Genomic DNA, 19,591 nt, shown 5'->3' with positions numbered 1-19,591 from the left:
AGTTGACTAATATAGTTTGACATCTGTTTTTTTCTTAGATATTATTATAAGAAAATTTTGTACAAGACCAAAGGAAAACGTTTCACCTACAAGTTTAACTTCAGTTAACTACTAGTGAATTACCCAAGTCTTCCAACCTGTGTGTTTTAAATGATTTATTGCACAGCTGCAAATTTGAGTATATTACAGGCTAATTGTTTTTTTTTTAAATCTCATTCTTTTACAGAATATAACATCTGTTCTTTTCTCCATCTTTCCTTCTACTTCAGAGGCCTAAAATCAGAGGCCTGCAACTAATTTGCAATCAATGGCCAAACCATATGTGTCACATACAAGAGTACAAATAGAACGGTGGAGATGTCACATGGACCAGAGTTTGTGATCAGAGACCTAAAGACACTGACTCATCTGTGTCAGAAGAATGGTTTTGACCAATATATTACAAATTCATGGTACAGATCCTGTCTACATTATCAACTTTTATGATACATAAACATAACATATAGTACAGAGTACAACTTTCACATAAATTATCTGTGGTAGATATAAATGATACATGTGTAAATATCATGTGATTTCTATATGATTTCTGGAGTCTTTCACTCCCATTCTGACAAAGAACAGGGCCTCCTGAATTCCTGTCCAAATTCATGGATCCATTTGTTAGCCACTGAAAAAAAAGTCAAGATAAAAAAATGAAATAAATCATTTTTACATTCAACATTATGCTCAGCTTTCAGTTGCCTCCATACATAGCTTTCTTTTTTAAATGATTTGTGACCAGATTGTTTTTCTTCTCGAACACAACAACAGTTATGAAAACCTGTTCACTCCGAATATAAATGTTTAATGCAAGGACACTACTGAATAGATAAAAAATAAATAATAAACAATAGTCATTTACCATAAGCAACTGTACTGATAAAGCTACATAGAGAATATATTAATGTTTATTGCCTTATTTAGATATATTTTGAAAATACACAATCAATGTGCTAAATCAGGCAGCGTTCCAAAATAATATAATAAAAAATCTGCCAGTTATATCTTAGACCTGAAATACAGAAAAAAAAACCTACCCCATTTGTTACCCAATAACACAGGGCATCCAGCATGGTATGCATTCAAATCCAGTTCACCATTCTTATAGAGGTTGTACCAAAAAACGGCTGAACCCTGAATGAGCACAGAGAGGATGCTTAAATGATTTTGCTTACTTTTATCATTTCAGTAATTATCTGTATATACTGTGTAAATGTAACATTTACCTTTACTGGCTGCACTGCAACTCCAATGCCAGGGAAGACGGTGGCACCCCCTATCTCCACATCACTCATCTAAAACAAGAGCACGTGACTTCTTTTTTATTTTTCCACACAGGTAAAATTAATAGGAATAGCTATGGAAATACTTCAAGTCAGTTTTTCTGAAAGCTACACTCACGCTGTCAACTTACATAAATAAGGAATGTAGCAATCCTGTCATTCTCTCCTGTCTCCTGTGAGGACAAACAAACATATGTTTGCAACTTTGCATTTATTTAGTCAGTTATTATTACTTAATAAAGTGGCAACATATAGTGTTAGCAAATTAACCTGCCATTCTAAAGACTCATTAGAAATGTATATGATGAATTGATCTACAAATTTACGTTATGATCGTTGCATAGTGAACTTACCAGTGCATCATAATGTGGTTCAAATCTGCCACCAATGCCATAATTCTGAACCTGAAAAAAATTATTACATCACTCATGCATCACTATTGAAATGAAAATGACTGAAGTAAAGCTCAACTGTTTATAAACAATGCGTCACATGTTTAATGCACTTACTGGAAGAACTCAAGTGTGATAAATCTGTTATGTAATTTCATAATAAATATTAGACTTCCAAAGGTATATCACTCCTTAGCAACATATAGTGTTAGCAAATTAATATTTGAGCTTTCTTTCTTTCTTTCTAGATAGTGGGCAAAGTAGTATGTCCAAGTTAACTGTAAGACACAACTGGTGGGGAAATGCATGATCGCTTTTCTTTCTTATAATATTACGTACAAGCAGTGGTTCAGCTGTTTCAATGGAAAGTCCAGTAGCATCTGCAATCCTCTGACTGACTCGAGCAGACAAAGGGTCATCTTGTAGAAAAACACTGAAAATATAGTGGTAATTTTTCTTTGCATAATAAGTGCATGACCATGTTTTTGGTAATCAAATAAAAAATTATTTACTTAACATCTTAAATTATGTTGATTTTACATTTGGGGTAAACTATCTCATTAATGAGGAGATATATTTATTAAACCTTTGAGAAACACGGTGTTGAGAGACTGCACTCCATCCATCTTGATAAACCTTCGATCTAGAAAGCTAGGACACATGTAGAAATGAACTGTCAAGTACAGAATTATGTAGTATGTAGTATGGACAAAAGTATGTGAACACCCAAATGCCACATTTAATTTTAAAATCATTAGCACTAGCAACAGCTTCCACTGGAGTGGGAAGGTCTTCCTCTAGAACATGGCTTTGGAGAGATTTGCTCCTATTCAGACACTATTCAGGCACTGATTTTGGATGATATTTGGATGACACTTCAGGAGTTTCAAAGTCAAAGTCATCAGATTGGTTGAATTATACAGGAGTTCCAGGAGACACGTATGTCATGTTCTAAATGTTTCGCCTGGAAACAAAGATGTTGTGGTGCCAAATACCCTCATGGAAAAAGAAAGCTGTCATGTTTACATCTGTGGCAATAAGGGCTTATCAGGATCAACTAAACGCTGGATTTTCAAAATTTGTGAAATATGTAAAGTTCACACGTAGACTCTTGAAAAAACATCCAAGAGTTTTACACACTGGTCTGTAATTATGATGATATTTCTAGCTCCTGAACATGACGTGGCCCAAAACAAAACGTGATTCAATCATATCGCCTCTTTGAGCAGGCCTTGGCTATTCAAAGTGGCCAAGGTTCCCAGACCTTCTACTTTTGTCCTGTAAGTCTGGCTACCTGACACAATTAGGCTGCTTGAACAGTAAGCTAAGGGAACTAAGAGATTGCGACAACTCTTATTCAATAGTATTTTAGTATTCTGTTAAGGTGTTCAAACTTTACCAAAAGTAGAGAAAGTCCAATATACATTATTAACTAAATTAAGGTAATTTTTTCCTCAGATATTTTACATATATTTATAAATAGCTATATTTTAGTAGGCGGTATCATATAAAAAGCTTGAAAACCACCAGTCTAGAATGTAAGTAGGACGTCACTGTCCGCATACTTTTGCCCATTGAATAATAATAAAAACCTCATCAACATATTTTTTTATTATTTTATGTATGTGTTAGACATTCACTTGAGGTATGGAGATATTCTTCAAGATCTCTATCTCTGTGTCTGAAATAATGTCATGATATCTGATGATTAGAGGCTCGTCCCACTCCACTTCCTCTTTCACTGGAGCATAGATCAGTCTGGGGTTTCCTCCACCTGTGCTGTACCTACAGGACAGCGCCCTCTGCCTCCTGGAGGTCTGATTTTATAAAATGTAATCAACTTTCATTGAATACACAAAGAATTACATTATTTAAAAAGTCATGTCAAGTAATGATTTGAATTTAAAACAATGCACTTGCCCGCTCATCAACCTCTCCTCTGCACAGCCTCTCATATTTACTTGACTCTGTGTTCAGTGTGAATATGTCAGCATTTGAAGTTCTATGTGAGTAAAGGAGTCTGTTCAGCTGAGCTCTGACTTCATCATTAGTTGGATCTAAGGCAAATGTTTAGGAATCACAGACTTTTATATCTGGCCTAAAATATAAAAATATAAGTATTATTATTAGTATTAACTTAAGGTCACCATGCATGGCCTCACCAATATTTAGAAGCTGTTGGTTGAGGTAAATTGCCACAGACAAGCTGCCAAAATAATAGGCTGAGGAAATAAGAGACTGTAACAACTTTTTCTCAGTAATGGCTGAGTATTCTGTTAATGTATCCAGACTGTACAGAAACCAGAGAAAGGCATGCTGGAATTTGTCCTCGTTATAAGCGACCAACCCAACATGGTAAGCTTCATCTGCACTTAATGCCATTTCTGTGAAATCAAAACAGATGAAAGCTGTTTTCTGAAAGGAAACAAAAGTGAAACACTCTCAGTGAAACTGCACTGGTGCAATACTGTGGACTATTCACCCTTCATGATGTCTTCTGGGTAGAGTTTGTAGATCTCTTGCAGTCTGATCAGTCCTAACGCTGCACCATCTATGTCCTCTGGCTGTGGGATCTCTAGGAAGTCCAATTCATCCTGATACTCATTACACTGATAAAAACTCGGTCGAATGTGGTTTACAATATTTATTAATTCATCTCTCAATTGTCTGAGGTGTTTGTAAGCTGCCACAGGGTCTCTCATGATTTTCTCATGGTTCACAGGGTCAGAGTATGAAAGCAGAAGATTCAGATAAACACTGTATTGAAGAGAGGGATTCATCAGAAGTTGTATTGTTAAAAAATAATAATAATTACATAATCCTAGAACTAAGTGTTTCACCTCTTCATTTTCGCTATATTCTTTTCTTCAGCATCTATGTATTGACTAAAGCTCGTCAGAAGGTCTTTCTTCTTCTCAACAAGCTGTGCAATTTGATCTACAGTATAAAGTGAAAAAAGTGAAATACAGCCAAGTATGGGCCAAAGTGCACACACACAGAGCAGTTGGGGGTTCGGTGCCTTGCTCAAGGGCACCCGAAGCCCGAGACTTAAACCCACAACCCTAGGGTTAGGAGTCAAACTCTCTAACCACTAGGCCACGACTTCCCACCCTCTGCACTTAAAGTCTTAAAGCATCTTAAAGCACTTAAAGTATCTGCACTTAAATGTCAAAAAGCATTTGATATGTATTTTTCTGTTCTCTAGAGGTATAATGAAAAATGTTTATTAAGTAACAAATCAAAGAGTCAATAATGGAATTAAAAAAATCTATACAAGTAACTACAATGTTTTGTATAACTGCATCAAATACAGCAAGATTTGTTAAATTATTTTGATGTAAAGTCCCACAAATACAAATACAAATACATACAATTAATTTGTCGTGGCAACAGTTTAAAAACATTGAAGGACAAAATACTATAACTCTAAATGAATAACAATTAAAAAACAAATCAAAACCAATGAATTGATATTGAATTGAAATACAAATTATAACCTGTTGATGAGAAGAATTCATGCCCGGCAGCACAGACCGTCCAAATACACACCACAAATGTAAATTCCCTTGCAACCATTATCAAACATTCAGAATCTCAAATCACAACTTCTGTGTGTATACCTTGAAGTGAAATGGAGCTTAAATACAGACCATTTATAAATATTTTCAGAGACACACCTGTATCTGCCCACCTTATAGTTTCTGGGTACTGCTTCTATCTGATCAAAAACAAAAGCGAAACTTTAAAAGGGTGAGCTCTCACGTGTTGTCAGGTTGGTTGTGGAAAGCTGTGACATAGAGGCAGAACCTAATCGCAGCAGTGATTTTTACTTTCAATTTAAAAACACCTAGGAGCACCGGAGAACAATGTCTCAGCAATCTAACAACATCACAGCAAATCAGTATAGCACAGACAAGAACAAACAAACAATTTAAAATAAAAAACACATTTGCTAATCAGTTAATAATTGAGTAACTAGGTAAACAAATAGGTGCATAATAGTAACTAAAACAACCAAAGAAACTAATCAAAGACGAAAAAGGGACCAAAAGAAGGACATGATCAACATTAAGGTCCTCAAAACAGAACATAAATGTGACTTAGTGAAATATGATATCTTATCATTGCTGATTATCAAGAGCTGTTCTAATGCTGCTTAACAACAAACTTTACTGGCATAGCGTTCTTTTTGTTTTATTGCTGCAGGATGCTGTGTCATCAATCACAGCTGCATAACATGTACTGTAAGTCTGATTTATGACTAATGCAGAAACTAAAAGTAAAATTAATGATTACATTATGTTTTCTGTGAGTTACTGAGCCCATGGTCAATACTGATTACAAACAGTCACTGTTTGTATTAGAAGTGATTATACGCAGTTTACAAAAGTATATTCTAAAAAATTGAAATGAATAATAACTGAAGTAGTTCATAATTATTGGTTAAACATACATACATAATGTGTGGGTTTAATATGTCATATATGTAAGTTGTGCATGCATGAAGACACTGAAGTATGTTGACAGCCTTGTTTTTCAGGGTGAGACACAAACAAACACACACACACACACATTTTATTTACAGGAATATCTCCTAACTGACTTTTGACTAATTCACTCAAGTAATGTTATTATCCATTGAAATCTTGATGAAACTTATTTTAAACTTATTATATTTTAATCTATTGAACTTTTTAAATTGTATATTACAATTATTATTAACATTACCTAAACAGTCATAAATGTTACTATGACACTTAATAAATATAACAGATAAATACTTCTGTGGTACTACAGATAACACTTATGAATTCTCCTTTCTCCATCGTGTCAGTGTCTTCCACTCCCAGTATGACAAAGAAGAGGGTCACCTGAACTCCTGTCCAAACTCATTGATCCATTTATTTGCCACTGAAAAGACTCCAGACAAATATAGCCCAGTGCCATATGAAACTGAAATACATTTTTCTGGTTCTCAGGAGGATATTTTGTTTTTCAGGGTAACACACACTCACAGGAAGTACTGGTGTTATGTTTTTTCCCCCATTAACTCCTCGTCGACATCTATTTAAAAGTTATATTTAGCCTACATTTATATTGCTAGAACATTCATCTACATTCAAGTCCTCCTGGGACTTTCGTATATGAGTTGTCAAGGGACTCGTTTAAATCACTTTGGTCAGAACAAGAGGGAGATTCAACTTTTACATAAAATTCATAAAAAAAACTCTGTATCTAAAAAATTATGAATAAAGAATGCATAATTATTTTTTCTTTGTTGCTTTTTTCATTTTTTATTCAATTTATGAAGGTGATGTAAACTGAATCACTACATTCTATTCATTCTAGTATGTAACTTGTATACAATATGGCTTTATTGTACATTCAGTTTAAAAAAAGAGAATACAGACACTGAATATGTAGGTCTATAAACTTTGTCTACATCCGTTCCATTTGACACGTTTTTCTCTGACACGCCCCGAACATGAAAACTTGGGATTACATTTTTTTTCCCCATTCGTAATAACAACTTTGATGTGCCATTTCTGTGTGTTGAACTCGGAAATCCGATCTACCTGACTTGACCTGAATGCCAGGGACGTGCACAGACATTCTGAGGGGCAGGGGCTCAAGTGAAATAAAGGGCACTTCTCATAATTACGTATTTCTTTTTCTTTTTTGAAACAAAAAAGTATATATATTAACGCAACACTGACTTCCTTTTTTAATTAAAAAAAGTTAATTAATTTTATCTTCCTCAAACTCTAATTTTCAAAAGATGTCTACAAAATAATCAGTTCACACAGAAACCATGGTCTCCTTAGTATTCACTAGGTTTATAGAGCAGCAAAGGAAACCATCCCACAAGTTGCATGTTTTGAAAACATTTTCTATGCTACTAGCTTCAAGTATATATTTAGAATAACCAAAATAACTGCATCAAGCAGAGGGGTGTGTTTTACTAATAATTTGTTTATTTTTTTTGCACAAGGCACTACATCATTTTAGTTATTTTGGTTTTATCAGAACACATAACACTTTTAAATCAACACAAATATTCACTCTAAACTGATGAAGGTTGTTGCTGCTATTTTGTTAACTTTGCATTATGCTGCCTGCCTGGCCCTGCACTGCAAGCATGATTAAAATTAATTGTTTAAATACTTTTTGTTTCACAAGCAAAATAACTTTTTAGCTTCACACAACTAAGCATCAGAATACTGAATTGCCTTAATGTTTTAATCAAATACATTAATATTATTATTGCTATGCATGTACACATACACAATAACTGATGGTGACTGACAAGGACTTAGTTTCACATTTGAGGGAGGACTGTATCATCACCATCATCAAATAAAACCTTCAAAATCCACATTTACATGGAGTTTGTTTTAAACCTACTACACTCAAAAAATATTCTGTGGCTTAGTAAATATTTAACTTAATAAAATCTCTGAAAATCTTACTTGATTGTTTGAATAAAACTTACCAAAATAATTGAGTAAAAATTAAATAAAATTAAATAAAAGCCAATGTCATGTATGTATTTGTGGTTGTATGGAATACTATTTTATAAAGGTTTAGAGGAAAAAAAAAAAGTTCATAATTAAAACGTTAATTTATAAATATTGTTATTTTTAATGTTAACTTATTTCTACTCAGTTTTATTTATTAATGTACAGATGCAGTTACTCAGATTTACTACATTTTTTAGAGTGTAGCCTATCCTCCATCTGTTTGCATCTGTAGATTTCTTCTAGATTCACCAATTTAGATTTCTAAATTTCAGGGGGAAAGACTCTTGATGCAAGTCATTAACTAACTGGGGACGTTCTTATTTTATTAACTTATTTTATTACATGGCTTGGTTGATCTCCAATGTCCAGTATATGTCCTGCCATACATAAAAAAAACATTAGTTATAAACATGTGTTTTTTAAAATAGTTTAAGATAGTTAACTTACAATATGCAACCAGACAGAATTAGAGTAGTTTTGCAATGAATAATGGGATAGATGTCTTTGTCCACTGATGAAACATACACAAATCCAATCCATTTTTAATTTTTCTTAAATTTTTTAATTTTTCCTTTTATTTCTATATCACATATTACAAACACAAAGTTTCCAAAGTGCTGCAAAGACTCATAATAGAAAACAATTAATATAAAATCAATTAAAAAAAATAAGAACATCAAGTTTAAAAATATATAAAATATAAAAAAAGGATAAAAACCACAGTGGACGACATAACTTAGGCAGAATTAAAAGCAAAATAATGAAATTGTGTCTTTAGACGAGCCTTAAAACACTCGACTGTAGGGGCAGTTCGGACATGGAGGGGCAGGCCGTTCCAGAGTTTAGATCCAACCACAGAAAAGGCCCTGTCCCCCCCGAGTCTTAAGGCTCGACTTGGGGACTACAAGCTGGAGCTGGCCCTCTGACCCCAGTGTCCGTGCTGGCGTATTAATTTGGATGAGGTCAGAAATATATGCCAATTAACTATAAAGTGTTTGTTAAACTGTATCTGCATTGCATTGAAGATCCATCAAATTACATCAAAAAAGTTACAAAAGTTTTGCATAAAAAATATCAAATAATGTGTTATAGCCATTAACTGCTGAACAACTGGAAGTTATTCACCTTGTAAACTTATAAATTAATAATGAATTTAAATTTGCATAAACCTATCATGAATGGATAATGCAACAAGTGTTTACTTCAAAGTATTAAATTAATTGACTTATGTATAAGCTGGTGTTGACACAGTAACTTCTTTATTAGAAGTTTTATTAATACAAATTGGTCAATGTTCACATTAATTATTACCTGTAATTCTGTTAGCATTTTTATATCAGGTTGGTCCCCACTTATGTGAGTCCAAGGTCTGTCTTGGTCTGACGTGGAGGGTAATTCCATCATTTGGACTAAGTGGGACTGTCTCCAGGCTGCCTCACTGTCAGGCTGTAATGACAACAGCATTAGGAGACATGGGTGTGTTTATTACAAGCAATTTTTCATGTATCTTTATCACATACACATACAGGACAACAGGGAAAATATAAGCTATATAAGGGAGCTCAGATTTTGAGCCTCATGACAGCTCTCACTTCTAGAATGAAATTTTATTTGGCTTAGGCTACACTATGAAAATATCTGAAGATCATACAAAGATTTAAATTATGATTTAGTGATTCTGGCTGGATTATAGATGAATATACAGTCACCAAGACAAATATGGTAAAGCCTCAAGGGATGATTTGTCATCGGAACGAACATAATCACAAAACTGGTGCAGTCTAGGCTAACGTCACAGTTTAGCACACACATTACCGCGTTCCCTATAAGTTATTCTAATATGAATCACTGATAAACGTATCCATAACTGTTTTTGTCAAATGACATAATGTTGCATACCTCCGTTAAGACTCGTCTCTTTTCTTTGTGGGAGGATGGGCAATTGATATACTTCTTGTAACTCCCTCGGTCTCGGCACTTAAAATTATTCTGTAATAAACAATGCACTGTTAGCCTTAAAATAATAATAATACGTTGTCGTTAAACCTAGCAGGAATTTATTTTTTTTTACCTCAGATTCTGTTATCCGTCGATATTTCGTGGCCTTTGATGGTTGTCTCAAATCATCAAGTACATGTTCTTTATATCTTCTTTTGAGCGCCATCATTGCATATCTGGTTGATTACGATTCTCAAATTTATTTTATGCTTTAAAAAAAACTGACACACATCACCATTGAATAGTTTGTGACACTCTGAGCGGGCTTTATCCTCAAATCAAAAGTTTTTATTTTATTTTTTAAATAAGTCGTGGCCAATCAGACGTCTATAACAATTTCAGCCAATCACAATTGGGCCACAGTCCGTTACACTGGCGCGAAATGTATGAGAAGATGGCGAACGTCAAGGCAGCAGGAGCTAACGTCAGCGCTCCACCAAGAGTAAGTATCTTGCACGAAATATTAATGATTAAATGCAGTTTAGTACTGACGTTTGTTCAGTAAGTTGGATAAATACTTAATTCATCTTCAGTAATTTTGGTTCACATGTTAAAATGACAGTCAAAATGAGTGTGCCGCTTGACTTAAAGATGCTGCAGCCAGATAACTTTATTACAACATGACATTATTATTATTTTATATATATATATATATATATATATATATATATATATATATATATATAATATATATATATATCCCCTTGTCTGTCTTGCTATGACACAGAAACGTTTCAGAAAGCTGGCCCCTCTTTGCCATAAGGGAGGGGTCGTAACGTAGGCTAAAGGACAAGGAATGCTTTTTACATTTTATTTTTTAAAATACAGTCACGGTTTTGTTTCTAAAATGCAAACTTAAGTTTTTTGTTTGCAAGTGAAAATGTATTAAGAATGCTGTGCAATGTGTTTTTGTCTTTGTTCTAGAAAAAAAACACTTTAGAAAGTTCTGATGACGAAACAGACATTGAGATGAAGCGACAATATGAAAAAGCAAAAGTACGTATTTTTTACTGTAATATTGCTCAAAGAAATATATTTTTTAACTAATATATAATTGCCCTAATGTTTATGATTTTGCAGTCCTAGGATAAAATGTCCTCTTAATGATTATTAAAGAGATATAAAAAAATGAAAGATGTATGGTATTGTTTAAATATCAGTGGTTTGTATACAGATGTCCTGTTGGCCCTTCGTTTTTTTTAACCTTTATTTAACAAGAAAAGTCCAATTGAGTTAAATAACTCTTCTCACAGGGAGTCCTGGCCAAGACAGGCGGCCAAAAAAGTTGCAAATTAAAAACATAAAAAAAAAAAACAGGACAAAAATTACAATACACAGCAAAGCTCTATGTATACAATACACATTTAACTTAAGTAAAAACAAACATATAATTTAAAGGGGGGGTGAAATGCTCGTTTTCACTCAATATCCTGTTAATCTTGAGTACCTATAGAGTAGTACTGCATCATTCATAACTCCAAAAAGTCTTTAGTTTTATTATATTCATAAGAGAAAGATAGTCTGTACCGATTTTTCCTGGAAAAACACGACCGGCTGGAGGCGTGACGTGTGGGCGGAGCTAAAGAATCACGAGCGCGAGTAGGCTTTTGTGTTGAGTGTGTTTGGAAGCTGTGGCATTACCTTGAGGAAAAAAACATCATCCAAAACAAATCATGGCTAACAGTCAGATTCAGCCGTTTATTTATGATCCAGAATCAGATCCCGAGGCTGAAACTGAATGGGAGCAGCAGCAGCAATGACTCGCTCCGAGCGGGGCTCGAACCCTGGTCTCCGGTATGGGAGGCAGACGCACTAACAAGGAGGCAGAAATATTTTAAGCAGTTTTACTCACCGCCTGCGGTTCCAACACACGATCGTGACCCTTTTTCGTTGGGATTGCATCATCCTTAAGAAATAAACTATACGCAAATCCGTCGTCAAACTGGGCCTTGTTTGTATGACAAGCATCTTCAAAATGCAGGGAACAAACAAAAACACTTGCACAACTCTGTTGATGCTCTGTAAAAATAAACTAAATCCACTGGTCCCTTAATGCTGTTTCTCTTTTGGTAATCTGTGCAGGGTTGTCTTGCCCTGGCAACCAAAAACACACTCCTTTTGTGATATTTCGCGACGCTCTCACTCTGATCAGTGATAGTCTGTGCTCAGCCTCTCAGTGCTCTGCTATACGGGAGCGTGCGCTCTTCCGGCAGAAGTGCCTTAAGACCCATATCAGGAAATTCCGCTCCATCTAACGTCACACAGAGCCATACTCGAAAAAAAACTTTCCGAAACTTGTGACAAACCGGAAGTAGTATTTTTGGAACAGAAATACTCCTTCAAACGTACAACTTAATTTTTGAAACTTTGTCCATGTTTAGCATGGGAATCCAACTCTTTAACAGTGTAAAAAACTCAGTATGCATGAAATAGCATTTCACCCCCCCCCCCCTTTAAATAGTACCTAGTTAAAACAAGTACACCGTTCATTCAGAGATGTCTTTTAAGAGGTTTTAAAAGTACTAATAGATTGAAGTGATTCTAAATTTAAGGTGTTTTGAAGTTCATTCCAGACACTTGGTGCATACAATGAAAAAGCTTTTTTCCAAGTTCTTTTCTTGTTAATGGAATAACTAATAACAGTTTTTTTGACGACCTTGTCCTATAAACACTATTTTGTTAAATAAGTAAATTTGAAATGTAAAGGGGTAATTTACCCATTAGTGCTTTAAAAGTAAAAATTAACAGATGGAATTTTCTTCTAAGAGAAAGAGGAAAGGCCATTGTACAGTTTCATACAGAGTGCAGTGGTGAGTCCTAACTGCCTACATCTGTAATGAAACGAAAGGCAGAGTGATATAGTACATCTGATTTTTTAAATAAAAATGATGTAGAATGCATATAAATTTAATTACCATAATGATTTATGTTAGTTGTTTTGTACTAATGATAGTTGTTTTGTATGTTGTATATAACTGAGTTTTTATTTGGTCCAGAGACAAAAAAAAGTTGCAAAAGAGAGGATCCTCACTCAGTTGAAGGATACACTGAGGAAACCACCCCACTCCACTCCATGCAGAACCAATCCATTACATAGTGAGGAGGAAGTTGAATCCGAAACGGTGGACACAAACGTGGATTTGTTCAATTACCCAGGGAATTCTCAATCAACCGTATGTCGTTTCAAACCCTAAGCAATGAACACAAACTTTTGGACTGCGTAGTCAACCTAATGTATTTTTAAAAGTAATGTTTAGGCAGATAATACAAATTATAAGATCTATGGTATTGTTTAAATGTTTTTTGTTTATAGACTATATACAGATGTTCAGTTGTCGCTGTTTTTTATGTTGTATATAACTGAGTTTTTATTTCTTTTTGACTTTGGTTCAGAAACAAAAAAAGGTTGCAAATGAGAGGGTCCTCACTCAGCTGAAGGATACACTGAGGAAACCACTCCACTCTGATCCACGCAGAACCAATCCGTTACATAGTGAGGAGGAAGTTCAAGCCGAAACCGTGGACACAAATGTGGATTTATTCGATTACCCAGAGAATTTTCAACCAACTGTATGTCGTTTCAGACCATACACCAAAAAAAAAAAAAAACATTTGGACTGTGTTATAGTTATTCTAATGTATTTTTAATCATATTTTTTCAGGTTCTCCAAAGCGTTTTTTTTTTGCAAGTAGAACATTACCATGCAAATCATTTTTATTTGAAATTGTATTTATTGTTTTAAATATAGGATACCTTAGATGCTGCTGAGGCAAGTGGAGAGAGTGTGGAACAGCCATTATTTGTCAGTGGTGAAGTGTTGAAAGCTTTGAAAGGTACAGTATAAAATACCTGAAATGAGTTGTGCTGAGGGATGCTATGTGGATAATTATGTCTTACATATACTATATATACAATAATACATGTGTGATTGTAATTTTCTATTGACTTAATTTGTATTTAAAGCAGTAAAAAGTGGTTGTACTGTATTTCATTTCTTTAGATAGATTCTGAGCATTAAGCATTTACAATCTTTGTAATCATTCTAAGCAGCCATCTTTCTTCATAACTTTTTTAATAGAAATCTTTTCGACACCTCTAGAAATCTCAACTGTGGCGTTTGGCATCTTGTTCCTACCCCACTTACGATGTGTTTTTACACGTATTACCTGTGGTGTGCATCAGGAGTGGAGTAGTACATGTATTCGTATTGAACCAACAAACAAGGGACTCATGCACAACCATCACAAAACAGAAAGACAGTCGAGGATCATCAGGTGACCACACAGAGTATTAAGAACCAAGGGTTCCCAAACTTTTGAATGGGGTTATTTTAATAATTTCAGCAATTTTTTTTGTCTTGTGGACTAAATGTTAATATCTTTTATGTACAATATCCTACTCAGGACAGTACTAAATAAAAAATAACATGCATTTAGTATGATCTCTCTTATTTTTTGAAAATTACTCATATTTTCACATATTCTGCAAGGGGTGCCCAATATCCCCACTGTATATGTGTGTGTGTGTGTGTGTGTGTGTGTGTGTTAAAACACGGTGGTTAATTAAGTAAAACAAACAAATTGATCTGAAATATAGTAAATTATTTTAAAATTCATTCAGGTAAAACTATCAAACAACAATGTCTTAATTAATTAATTTATTAACAAACAAATTATATAAAACTATTGTCAGTGCACTACAAATAGTCATTTCTGTAATTTGGCGGGTCATATATCATTTTTTAAGGTTTTTGTTTCCCGTGTAGCTTTTCTTTGCCTTTTTCCTTTTCAGAATGGAGCTGCTTTGGAGTGTTTGATAGTATTTTGGGTGCTGACATATCGCTACAATTTGCAGAAACGGGACTGTCAAAACCTTGACATTCCTATTATCCGGGAGTTATGTCATTAAATTTGAGTAAAATCACTGGCTTTGCATATCCCGTGCGAATGCACATAACAAAATTAATGTGGGGGCAGTTTCAAAATCACTCATCATCCCCAGATAATACTAATCCCGTGCAAATAGGGCTTTAGAGAAAACGACATATACTCAAGCTGCAGTTTAGTTTAACTTGACTGTCATAATTGGTATGTCCTCAAAATCTGTTAGTTATAGTACATTTTAAACTATATAAAATACATATCCTCTTTTTTTTGCAGAAATTCCCACCTTAGTGCAGTGTGTCAAGGAACTAATATCCTCAATGAACAGAGGGATCGATACAGCAAGCACAAGCTCAGGGTCCTCCAGCGCAGCCCAAGAGATGGTATGTTATTGTATGCGTTTTGTGAAATACTAATCATTCAAAACAAAAATTTTAACTAGTTCTTAAGAACAAGTTGTATCCAGCATGATTGAGTAATTTAACTGCATACTGTAGACAAAAGCATATGTTAATCACAAAAAAACTTATTTAAAGAATAATTAAAATAAATCTAAATCATCTTGATTATTTCTCTGGGAGTATTGGAGCAGCTTGCTTCTACTCATTCATAGTGCTGACAATCACATCGATAAGTTAATATTAAACAATAAAATGGAGGATGGCATGGTAGGGCATCAGTATGAATAAACTATTTCATATATTGATATTTATTGCTAAGTTCAGCTAGTTTAGCTTTCTTCACAAAACTGCCGACAGTAATGCAGCCATCCTTTACTACAAAACAGATATGATCACACAGACTGTGAAAAAGGTCTCTTTTTGCCTAGAAAATCATTGTGTGTCTATATTCTAGCAAGTTTTATATCCTATAAGCATAAGGTGGATATTATGAATGATTTTGTGGCTATTCATAAAGCACTAATGTACTAATGTTTTTTTTATTTATTTTTTTCGGCAGACACTGTCATATCCTAGTTTCCGGGCACATCACAGTCCGAGGTTAGAGCCGTAATATGGCGAAAGTGCAATAATGAAAGTTTTGTTTAAAAAAAAAAAACACTGTAAAGGTTATTTTTTTGTTGTTGTTGGGAAAGGAATGTGAAAGTAAAGAAGAAATGTATGTTTTGTTCATATAAGATACATACAGTAATCTGTAGTTTAATCATTTTATTAAAGGGTTCAAAAAGTTCTTTGTATTTAGTCACCCGTGTGTTGTTCTAAACCCTTAGGACTTCCATTAACCATTGCATCACAAAATATTATATTTATGATGTAATCTGAGCGCTGGATAAGTCTTCCATTGACTTCCAAGGGGCTTAAACTTGCTCGATCAGAAATCGTATTAAGACATTGTTTGAAATTGTCTAAGTGACTCCAGTGGCTCAACCATCCATTTATCAAGCGACGAGAATAGTTTTTTTGTGCCAAAAACAAACAAAAATAACGAATTTATTCCAATATCCATTTACTCGTGGTGTGCTTGAAAGTTGTTTACGTAGTGTATCTGCACGAGCTTCTGGGTTCTACAACAATGTATGTGCGGTTCCCACTGATCTGTTTTACAGAAAATGTGTTTTGATAGAAGCAAAAGCCAAAAACTATGTTATTCCACTCCCAAATAATATAGAGAGAGATTAAATATGAACTGACACATGAATGAGAGATATGCATATTGCTCACTGAGCCTGTTCGTGCCCTTATCTGGATATATGTTGTTCCTCGTTTTTCTTTTATTTTGTATGGTGCAATGGTATGGCTCTGTGGAAGCACCCTAAATGTTGTTGTACCAATGACAATAACGTCTATTCTATTTACTTATCCTCCAAGCTTGCAAGTTTTTTTTTGTTTTTTTTTCATAAAATGTTATGCAATACAAAGCAAACAGTCAGAAAAATACAGTTGTCATGCCTGTTCTAAATATTAACTCACAGACAGTGTTAAGTGAATTATTTTTGGTTACTGTGAAATTATTAAACTATTTAAATATCTGTTTTCTTTTTATTGACAATAAATGTGGAAAACAATCATATTGCAATTTTGTATAGCAAAAGGACACTTTTAAGTAACATACTTAATGTGATAGTAGTGCATTTATAGTATAGCATAAGCACCTACAAGTTATGAAAATCCATCTGTTAATCGGTGTGATCGCTGCATGCTTTTTCAATGCAAAAGACTTCTGAATATGTGTACTATATCAATTTAATATTTAGTGTATTTAAGTATACTTAAGTAGCACAATTAATTTAACCTATTGCTAATATATTGTAAACTAAATTAATTTAGGTTAACTATCTAATTACACTTAAAATAAATTTCAGTGTTAGTGCTATTTAGTATATTTATATAGTGTACTGAAATAGCACATTTGTGAATACATTTCTAACATATTTCTGTTGAAATAATTTAATTTAAACTATCTAAAAGTACACTAACAATGAACTATTATTAATGCATTAAAAATGTACTTGTAAGAAATACAGTAATAAAACTATTCTGTGTAATTCTTCAATAGTATATCTTATTTATATGCACTAAAAATACATTTAAAATATCAATGTTATTTAGTACACTTTCTTAATTACACTTAAGTACTACTTTAGTATTTTCACTAGGTGAAAATAAAGTGTACTTGAGTGCACTAAAAAAACACTTAATTACAAGAAAGTAATTTGTAGTACATTCTTATTTTTTGTGCTAAAAACAACTGTAAAAACAATACATTATAAATACACTAATTAAAAGTATGTTTTAATTTAAATAGTAATTAAGTGTAATTAATAAAGTATACTAAAAGCCTTATTTTTTAAAAATGTATTTTTAGTGCATTAACAAAAAAATATACTTTTGAAAAAATAGAGTTTTTAGTGTATTTCTTACAAGTACATTTTAACACATTAAAAATAGTTAATTGCTAGTGTACTTTGATAGCTATGTAAAAGTACACTAACAATGAACTATTTTTAATGCGTTAAAAATGTACTTGTAAGAAATACACTAAAAAAACTCTTCTGTCTATTTTTTAAAAAGTATATTTTTTTTATGCACTTAAAATACATTTTAAATATAAATGGTATTTAGTATACTTTATTAATTACACTTAAGTACTACTAAAGTAAAAATATACTTTTAATTAGTGTATTAATAGTGTATTATTTTTACAGTTGTTTTTAGCACAAAAAATATGAATGTACTACAAATGTACTTTCTTGTACTTAAGTGTATTTTTTGTGCACTAAAGTACCCTTTTTTCACCTGGGGAATGCGGTCTGTTATTTCTTGATAACACACCGCTGTGCGGAGTATAACAGATCGTTGCCATGAAAAACAGAGCGTTGCTATGGACTCACAGGATTCTAACCATAGAGACGGAGCGTACTATTTTCTTTAGCGGAAGCCGAGGAGTCACGTGCCGATTTGGGTTGATTTGGGAGGGGTCTGAGCCGGTCGGCCCTGATGGCAGGATACGCTATCTGTTGCCAGGGGCAATGCCTTCAGAACTTCACAGAGGCACGACTAAACATTTCAGAGCGCTTTCATTTTTGCGCATTTATTTTGTCGGCGGAACAGATCGAGACGGATCTACGAATACGCGAAAGAAAAGGAAGAAAGTAAAGGGTATGAAGTTATTTTTGATTCAAAACAACTGAACACCTGTGGCAGTGCGATTTGTAGTTGTAAAGAAAAGCCACACATGTGTATCAGTAAATTTGAAGCCACAGAGAGAAATGTTTTAAGAGATGCAAACCTGTAGACTTTTTTTTCTCTCCTACAAACACAACACAACAGTTACACCTTCTCAGATTCTTCATTGCAGGTGCACAAATCCTCTTCTACAAATCACACATTTAGAAACTCGTACGCTCACATTTTTGATACAATTGCTGCAGTGAATGTGGTGCAAAACGCATTTACACACCCGCATCAAGAAATGTGAAGTCGTGGAGAAATGTTGAACATCCGTAAATCAGTACGTGAATTCATCAAATGAGAGTTGCACACTTGTAGAATATTTTCTCAGAAATGTCTTGTATATTTTTCTAACACAAACACAAAGTACATAACTACAGCTGCTTGAATCTGCTGCGATGAATCTCATATATCTCATATATCTCGTATAGCTCTTCTGATTGAAAATCTGTAATCTCTAAATTGTCCCGCCCACTACCTCTACAGATGCACAAATCACTTTTGAACCAAATATCTCGGTGCAAAAGGGAGAGCGCGAAACTTGTCACTTGAAAGCGAAAAACAGTGTTTGAGATTCATCGCAGCAGATTCAGGCAGCTGTAGTTATGTACTTTGTGTTTGTGTTAGAAAAATATACAAGACATTTCTGAGAAAAGGGCAGTTGCTCAAGCCCCCTTTGATGTCTATGTGTGCACGTGCCTGCGGAATGCACTATTCAGCCCTGCTAAATTTATTTCAAACCTGCTTCAGCACACCTGCCTGTATCAAGCAATCTTGAG

The 19,591-nt window shown here is 33.9% G+C and overlaps 2 protein-coding genes across 2 annotated transcripts; one reads left to right on the top strand and one right to left on the bottom strand.

Moving 5' to 3' along the window:
• Positions 1 to 149: 149 nt before the first annotated feature.
• LOC127951449 (prolyl 4-hydroxylase subunit alpha-1-like) lies at positions 150 to 5,417 on the bottom strand. The gene is made up of 13 exons (XM_052549336.1): positions 5,215 to 5,417; positions 4,558 to 4,654; positions 4,200 to 4,474; positions 3,880 to 4,101; positions 3,638 to 3,774; positions 3,358 to 3,534; positions 2,304 to 2,368; positions 2,057 to 2,150; positions 1,679 to 1,729; positions 1,457 to 1,498; positions 1,269 to 1,337; positions 1,080 to 1,176; positions 150 to 670 (listed from the first exon to the last, which is right to left on the bottom strand). The coding sequence occupies exons 1-13, from the start codon at positions 5,291 to 5,293 to the stop codon at positions 600 to 602; spliced, it is 1,476 nt and encodes a 491-aa protein (XP_052405296.1). The 5' UTR covers positions 5,294 to 5,417; the 3' UTR covers positions 150 to 599.
• Positions 5,418 to 10,618: 5,201 nt separating this feature from the next.
• On the top strand, positions 10,619 to 16,363 carry LOC127950648 (uncharacterized). The gene is made up of 7 exons (XM_052547804.1): positions 10,619 to 10,678; positions 11,161 to 11,232; positions 13,233 to 13,409; positions 13,630 to 13,806; positions 13,986 to 14,070; positions 15,397 to 15,503; positions 16,352 to 16,363. The coding sequence occupies exons 1-7, from the start codon at positions 10,619 to 10,621 to the stop codon at positions 16,361 to 16,363; spliced, it is 690 nt and encodes a 229-aa protein (XP_052403764.1).
• The last annotated feature ends 3,228 nt before the right edge of the window (positions 16,364 to 19,591 follow it).

This window comes from Carassius gibelio, chromosome B2, assembly GCF_023724105.1.
Source record: "Carassius gibelio isolate Cgi1373 ecotype wild population from Czech Republic chromosome B2, carGib1.2-hapl.c, whole genome shotgun sequence".
Classification (NCBI taxonomy): Eukaryota; Metazoa; Chordata; class Actinopteri; order Cypriniformes; family Cyprinidae; genus Carassius; species Carassius gibelio.
This window is presented reverse-complemented; position numbering and strand designations above follow the sequence as displayed.